This window comes from Eimeria tenella, genomic scaffold (genome assembly GCF_000499545.2).
Source record: "Eimeria tenella Houghton genomic scaffold, Eth_scaff10, whole genome shotgun sequence".
In the NCBI taxonomy this organism is placed as follows: Eukaryota; Apicomplexa; class Conoidasida; order Eucoccidiorida; family Eimeriidae; genus Eimeria; species Eimeria tenella.
This window is the reverse complement of record NW_013541458.1, coordinates 420234-427235: the sequence shown is the minus strand read 5'-3', so window position 1 is coordinate 427235 and position 7002 is coordinate 420234. Positions and strand designations below refer to the sequence as shown.

At 62.6% G+C, this 7002-nt stretch overlaps 3 protein-coding genes across 3 annotated transcripts in view; 1 reads left to right on the top strand and 2 right to left on the bottom strand.

Moving 5' to 3' along the window:
- ETH_00013220 (patatin-like phospholipase domain-containing protein, putative) overlaps positions 1-1047 on the bottom strand; it is a gene marked incomplete at both ends in the record, with an annotated part of 8265 nt that extends 7218 nt beyond the window's left edge. The window contains one exon of the mRNA XM_013372570.1: positions 237-1047. Coding sequence (XP_013228024.1) covers positions 237-1047 — 811 coding nt within the window. The remainder of the gene's footprint in view (positions 1-236) is intronic.
- Positions 1048-1089: 42 nt separating this feature from the next.
- ETH_00013215 (uncharacterized protein) lies at positions 1090-2871 on the bottom strand (the record flags this gene model as incomplete). The annotated part of the gene is made up of 2 exons (XM_013372569.1): positions 1090-1818; positions 2656-2871. 2 exons carry the CDS (start codon positions 2869-2871, stop codon positions 1090-1092), a joined length of 945 nt encoding a protein of 314 aa, XP_013228023.1.
- A 94-nt stretch (positions 2872-2965) lies between these two features.
- ETH_00013210 (uncharacterized protein) overlaps positions 2966-7002 on the top strand; it is a gene marked incomplete at both ends in the record, with an annotated part of 6164 nt that continues 2127 nt past the window's right edge. Inside the window, 2 exons of the mRNA XM_013372568.1 lie at positions 2966-6600; positions 6787-7002. Coding sequence (XP_013228022.1) covers positions 2966-6600; positions 6787-7002 — 3851 coding nt within the window. The remainder of the gene's footprint in view (positions 6601-6786) is intronic.

The window sequence follows — 7002 nt, the reverse complement described above, 5'->3', positions numbered from 1 at the left end:
CTGCTGGTGCTGCTGGTGGTGCTGCTGCTGCTGCTGCTGCTGCTGCTGCTGCTGCTGCTGCTGCTGGTAGTGCCTGAAGCTGGTTGCTGCTGAATGGAGTCTGAAGAAGGAGATCTCGAGCAGCAGCGAGAGCAGCAGCACGAGGACATAAAGTGCTGCCTCGCAGCAGACACAAACGAAAAGGAGACAGAAGATTGGCAAAGCAAAAATGAAGTGGCTGTCTCCTTTGAAGACACGGCCTGCTGCCCACAGCAGCCGCCCCTTTCTGCTGCGGCCGCGGAAGCGCTGCTGCTGCTGCTCCAGCGCAGCAGCAACAGCGCGCTGCGCAGCAACTTGCCGCTGCAGCGGCGACAGCCGCAGGTCTTGCTGCACTCGAAACGCCACCGACAGCAAGTCCACGCTGCCTGCGTTTGCTGCTGCGTCTGCTGCCAGCGCCGTTGCTGCTGCTGCTGCTGCTGCTACGCTCTGCGCAGTCACGCTCGACGCCGGCGCCCCCACCGGCGCGCTCCTGCTGCTGCTGCTGCTGCTGCTGCTGCTGCTGCTGCTGCTGTTCTCCTCCGAGGTCTCCCGGCAGTCCTCGAAGGCCGCGGGGGAACTGCTGCTCCCGCTGCTGCTCCCGCTGCTGCTGCTGCTGCTGCTGCTGTAAGGAGACACTTCCCCTGAACTTGAGAGGGCCCCGCCTGGATCCTCTGCTGCAGGGGAGAGTCCCTTAGAGGACACTTGGCCAGCAGCAGCAGTTTGCTGCTCCCTACTCAAGGAAATGCTGCCGCTGCTGCTGCTGCTGCTGCTGCTGTTATTGTTGTTGCTCCTGCTGTTGGTGTTATTGGTGCTGCTGCTGCTGGGGGTGCTGCTGCTCGCAGCCTCAGCTGCAGTGTTGGGCATGCCATTTGCCCCGTCTTTGTCAGCTTCTGGCAGCAGCAGCTGCAAAGAAGGCGCAGCAGCAGCAGCTGCTGGAGCAGCAGCAGCTGCTGCTGCTTCGGGCAATCCAGGTGCCGAGGCTTTGCGGTCTCCAGAGGCAGCTGCTGCGTGACCCTTACGCCGAGCCATTTGCTGCTGCTGCTGCTGCTGCTGCTGCTGCTTCCTTTGTCGCTAGTATTTATCTGTGTAATGCCAGTGGCGCTGCTGCTGCTGCTCCCGTTGCTGCTTCCGCTGCTGCTGCTGCTGCTGCTTCCGGCGTCGCCTTTGCGGCTGAGGAGACGGCGATAGCAGCGCGGCGCGCAGCAGCATCAGCAGCAGCTGCTGCTGAAGTAGCTCGCGCTGCAGTGTTCCCTGTTGCTGTTGCTGTTGCTGCTGCTGTTGCTCCTGCTGCTGCTGCTGCTGCTTCCCAGATCTACAAACCAGGAGTCCTGAAGGGCTGATGCCTCTAGAGGGCCCCACAAGCCAAGTATGTGACGTGGCCCCCGTTTGACAGAGTAGAGTTGCTGCCAATGATGCTGCGGCGGTTGCTGCTGCTGCTGCTGCTGCTGCTGCTGCGGCTGCTCCTGCTGCTGCTGCTGCTGCGGTTTCTGCTGCTGCTGCGGCAGATGCTGTTGTTGTTGTTGCTGCTGTTGCTGCTGCGGCTGTTGTTGCTGCTGCTGCGGCTGCTCCTGCGGCTACTGCTGCGGCTGCTGCTGCGGCTGCTGCTGCTGCTGCTGCTGGCAACGGTGTCCGTTCTAAGGGCTTCTTGAGCCGCTTGCTCTGGTGAGTTGTCGAAGCTGTGCTGCAGCAGGTGCAAACGCTTTTGCTGCTGATGCTGCCGTTGCTGCTGCTGCTGCCGCTGCTGCTGCTGCTGCTGCCGCCGCTGCTGCTGCTGCTTCCGTAAGGTTGATAACAAACTGCCTACGGTAGTTGTCTTGACAGATCTGCGAGGAGAAAAGACAAAAAAGAAGCACACTAAAAAAAACAGCTGCTTTGGCTCAGCGGCAGCAGCAACAGCAGCAGCAGCAGCAGCGGCAGCAGCAGCGACCATTCCCGCAGCAGCTGTCGCTGCTGCCGCTGCTGCTGCAGGAGCGCTTTTGCTGCTGCTGCTGCTGCTGCTGCTGCGGGCTTTGCAATGCTTTACCGCTGATGGCTTCTGCGATGCTTTCACATGCTTATTCCTCTCCAGGAAGGCAGCAGCAGCAGCAGCTGCAGCAGCAGCAGCACCAGCAGCAGGAGGGGCCCCTGGTGTCTGGCGTTCGGCTGCGGACAGTGTAGTCGGCGCCCGAGGGTCTCGGCGGCAGCAGAGCGGTGAAAACGAAAACAAAAGGAGTAAAATCTCATTTAAACTTTTATTTTAAATTAATTTGATGAAATTAACTGCAAAGAATATAATTTAAATAAATACCAGCTCCAAATCAAGGCCGGGGGGGCCGGAGGCGCGCGGGCGGCGAGTGGCGGCGCCGGTGGCGACACCTTGAGGTGTACGTACACCGGGCGATTTGGAGCCGTTTTTCTTTGAATTTTTAACTTAAAAAAACAATTAAACCTTATAATATTATATTTTCAAAGACGGAGTGCTGGAGAGGGTTTAATCCAGTGTTTTGCTGCGGTGTACGGCCGCCGTCGCTCGCTGCGACCGCTGGCCTCTTTCCCTCTTTGTCTTTCCGCTTTCCCTGAAATAATACCATTTCCTTCTATTTTCTTTTCATTTTCTCCCTGCTGCTGCTGCTGGGGCCCAGCAGCTCCCTAGTGCACCTTCGGCTGCTGCTGCTTTCTCGTTTTCTCCCCTTTGCCCCCCTGCAGCTGCAGCAGAAGCTCCTTTTTTCCCCAAAAGGGGCCTAAGGGGGCCCCCAGAGACCATGAAGACCCAGGGGCCCCCAGGATGACGGCCACGTTGAAAGGGTCCTCTTCCGGGGGCCACTCAGGGGGCCCCGGGGGGCCCCCGGGGCCTCGGGGGCCCCCTGCGCCCATTGGGGCCCCCGGAGTCCCTTCTTTTAGACCCCTTGGAAACAGTCTGAAGAGAGAAGGGCCCCCAGAGTATGGGGGCCCCCACCCCTTTGCAGGGATGGACCTAAGGGGCCCCCAGGGTCCCCTGGGGCCCCGGGAGCCTCGGGGGCCCCCACCTAGACATGAGGGCCAGCGCAGCCTGCAGCAAACTGGCCAGGGGGACCCCAGCCCTGAGGGCCCTGCAGGGCTGGGGCCCCCAGGGCCTCTTGGGGCGGGCTGGCTGGGGGGCCCCCCTGCGGGCGCCTCTGGGGGCCCTCCAGAGGGGCCCCTAGGGGCCCCTCGAGGGTTTTATCAGAGTCATAGGGGTCCCCTTGAGGGTCCTGAGGAGCCCCTAGGGCACAAGGGGGGCCCTTTGTTTCATAGCCCCGCCAGGGGGCCCTCTGAAGGCCCACCCACTTCTACAGAGGAGTCCCGAAGGGGCCCCGTAAGTTGTTCCTCTAGAGGCCCCCACGGGGACCCCCTTGGGGGCCTCCAAGGGGGCCCCCTGGGGGGCCCCGACGGGCAAGGTTTTGTTTTGAAAGAGGACCAAATGCTGCAGCTAACTGTGAAGCAGATGTTGATGCTGCTGCCAGCTGCAACAGCAGCAGCAGTACACGAAGCTCTGAAGCGTTTGCTGCTGCTTCCAGAGTCCCAAGCAGCAGCTGCGGCGGCCCTCGAAAGGGCCTGCTGCTGCTGCTGCCGCTGCTGCAGCAAGAATAGCAGCAGCAAAGGAGCTGAACAGCAGCGCCGCGGTGGCCCTGCGCCCCACACAGAGCTTCTGTGGCAGCAACACCAGGGGCCCCCGGGGCCCCCGGGGGCGCCTGAGGGGCCCCCAAACCCTCACAGCCTTGGCTGTCTCCAGGGGCCCCCGAGGCTTCAGCAGCAGCAGGGGGCCCCGCAGGCCGAGGGCCTCAAGGAGCAACAAACTCACCAACGCCCCAAAGGTCCATGGGGGCCCCAGGGGCCCCCGGGGCCCCAGGGGCCCCAGGGACCCCGGGGGCCCCTGGGGCCCCGAGGGGTCCATTTTGAGGAGGCGCCCCAAGGGGCCCCCGGAGCCCCCTTTGCCGAGGGGCCTCAAGGGCCCCAATCTGCGCTGGGGCCCCAAGGGACCCGATTACCCCAGGGGCCCCGGGGGCGCCGGGGGCCCCTGGGGCCCCAGGGGCCCCGGGGGCGCCGGGGGCCCCTGGGGCCCCAGGGGCCCCAGGGGCCCCCAATAGCGCAGTCCGGGGGCCCCCCCTTTGGGCGGGGGCCCCAGACCCGGCCGAGGCCCTGTGGCCCGAAGAGGGGCCTGGGGGCTGATGGGCCCCAGGAGGCCCCAAAAGCCCACAGCCCTGAAGCTTACAAAGCCCCTCAGGGGCCCCAAAGAGGGCCCCAGGGGCCCCCAAGTGTGCCCCAGGGGCCCCCAAATGTGGGCCCTAGCTCGCAGCAGGTCTCGCGAGCTGGGGGCCCCCAAGAGGGGCCCCCTACTGCTGCTCGCCGCAGTGAAAGTGGCCCAGAAATGGGCGCTGCGTCGATAGCCCATCAGATGGGGGCCCCCCATAGGGGCCCTTCTTATGAGGGTCCCCAAGGGTCCCCCCGGGGGGCCCCCAGAGGGGCCCCTCTGGGGCCTGCTGATGGCTGGCAGGTATTTGAGTGGCCGCTGCAGCAGCAGGGACAAAGAGGGCCCCACCCTCGAGAAGCCGAGCAGCAGAAATGCGAGCAAGTTGTGCCGCTGCCCCAGCAGCAGCAGCAGCAGCAGCAGCAGCAAAGACGCCAGCCTCCAGAGATGCAGCAGCAAAAGAAAAAGGAACAGCAGCAACAGCAGCAACAGCAGCGACAGCAACATCAGCAGCAGCAGCAGAAGCAGAAGCAAGAGCAACAACCGCAGCAAGAGCAGCAGCAGAAGCAGCAGCAGCAAACAGTGCTGCTTAGCTCTCTTCCAAAAGAGCCTCAGCTGCTGCAGCCACAAAGGGCCCCTCTACCCCCGAGGCGCCGACCAGCAGACCCGGGGGCCCCTGGGGGCCCCCCAATGCAGAGAGACACAACTGCTGCAAGCAGCAGTTGGGTTTCTGAGGAAGAGTCACTGCAGCAGCAGTTACTGCAGCAGCAGCTACTGCAGCAACACTTGCTGCAGCAGCAGTTGCAGGAACAGCAACCGCTGCAGCACCAGCAGCCACTGCAGCAGCAGCAGTTGCTGCAGCAGCAGCTGCTGCAACCGCAAAAGCTGCAACAGCAGTTGCAGGAACAGCAACAGCTGCAGCAGCAGCGACTGCAGCAGCAGAAGCTGCTGCAGCTGCTACAGCAAGAGCAGCTGCAGCAACACTTTCAGCAGCAGCAGCTGGGCTCTCGAGAGCAGGCTCTGTTGATGCCACGTGAAGCAGCAGCAGCAGCAACAGCAGCAGCAACAGCAGCAGCAACAGACGAAGCAGTCTCCAGCGAAGATGCTGCAGATACAAATCGAAGCAGCAGCACTGAAGATGAGGGAAGCTCTTTAGCAGCTGCCCTGCAGGCAAAAGCGCAGAAGCAGCGGCAGCAGTGGCAGCAGCAGCAGCAGTGGCAGCAGCAGCAGCAGCAGCAGTGGCAGCAGCAGCAGCAGCAACAGCAACAGCAACAACAAAAGCAGCAGCAGCAGCAGCTATTAAGAAGCGCTGCTGTGGATGAAAGCAACTTCGTGTCTCCTTGTGAGACTGCTGGGGGCCCCAGGAGCCCCGAGGGGCCGCAGCTGGGGGGCCCCCATAAGAGCAGCGCTGCAGCTGTGCTGCAGGGGCCCCCGCAGCAGCAGCCATCCACGACGGTGCAGCAGCAGCAGCAGCAGCAACAGCAAGAGGAGGGGCCTTACGAAGCGAAGCTGCGTTCCTATGAAAGTGAGTCGGATCATCCACACTGGTGCGGCAGCAGCAGCAGCAGCAGCAGCAGCAACAGCAGCGCGCGCAACTCGCTGTCGCTGCCGCCGCAGGAGCAGCAAATCGTGCCGACGATAGCCAAGATGCTGCAGCAGCGGGGCATTCTTAGAGAGGCCCCTTGGGTGTCCTCTTCCTTTCCAGCTGCTGCTGCAGCCAGCACCAGCCTATACAGCAGCAGTAGCAGCGGCAGCGGCAGCAGCGGCAGCAGCAGCAGGATGAGTCTGTCTACAGACTTGGGGCCTGGGTCTCAGGAGTTCTGCAGCATCGACGACGAGAACACCCTGGGCTTCTCTCTGAATGGTAAGGGGCCCCCAGCAGCAGCAGCAGCAGCAGCAGCAGCAGCAGCGTCTCAGGGGGCCCCCGGCGGGGCCCCCACGGCGAGGGGCCCCTCAAGGTTCCTGCGGCGGCGCCCAGAAAGAGTTGTGCTGCAGCGCAGCAGCAAAGCAGAACTTCCGGACTTCTCTTATGTGACAAGTGTCGTAAGGAAAGAGTGCTGGCGACGGGCTAAAACGCAGCAGCAGCAGCAACAGCAGCAGCAGCAGCAGCAGGGGAAGCCGTGCACGCAGCGACACAATATGGAGCAGCAAACGCAGCGCCAAGTACGACCACAGCAGCAGATGCAGCAAGCCAAACGGCAACAGCAGCAACGGCAGCAGCAGCAGCAGCAAAAGCCGCAGCAGCAACGAGAGCAGCAGAAACAACCGCAAGAACCACAGAACCACTATCAGGAGCAGCAGCAGCAAATGCAGGAACAACAGAAGCAGCAGCAGCAGCAGCAGCAGCAGATTCCAGCCAGGGCGGCGCTAATGCGGGCGCAAGCCGCACGGCTACTGTACGGAAAAGGCCCCCAAACCTAAACCCTAAACCCTAATCCCTAAACCCTAAGCTCTAAATTCTGATTTGTAGGCGCTAGCTTGGTTTGTGTGTATCAAAAGATGCCTTCCGCCTGCTGCTGCTGCTGATGGAACTGTGGCTGCTGCTGCTGTGCTTGCTGCTGTTCTGTTTGTTGCTGCTGCAGCGCTGGGAGCCAGCAGAAAATGCAGCAGCGCGTGGCCGAGAGGCTCAGGGGCGGCTCCTTGCTGCAGCAGCAAGAAGTGAACAGGAGGGCCATCGTCGCTGCTGCTGCTGCTGCTACTGCTGCTGCTGCTGCTGAGGCACGGACGCTTCCCGAAGACCGCATACGTCCCAGCTCTGGCGCTGCAGACAAGCAGCAACAGCCACAGCAGCAGCCTCA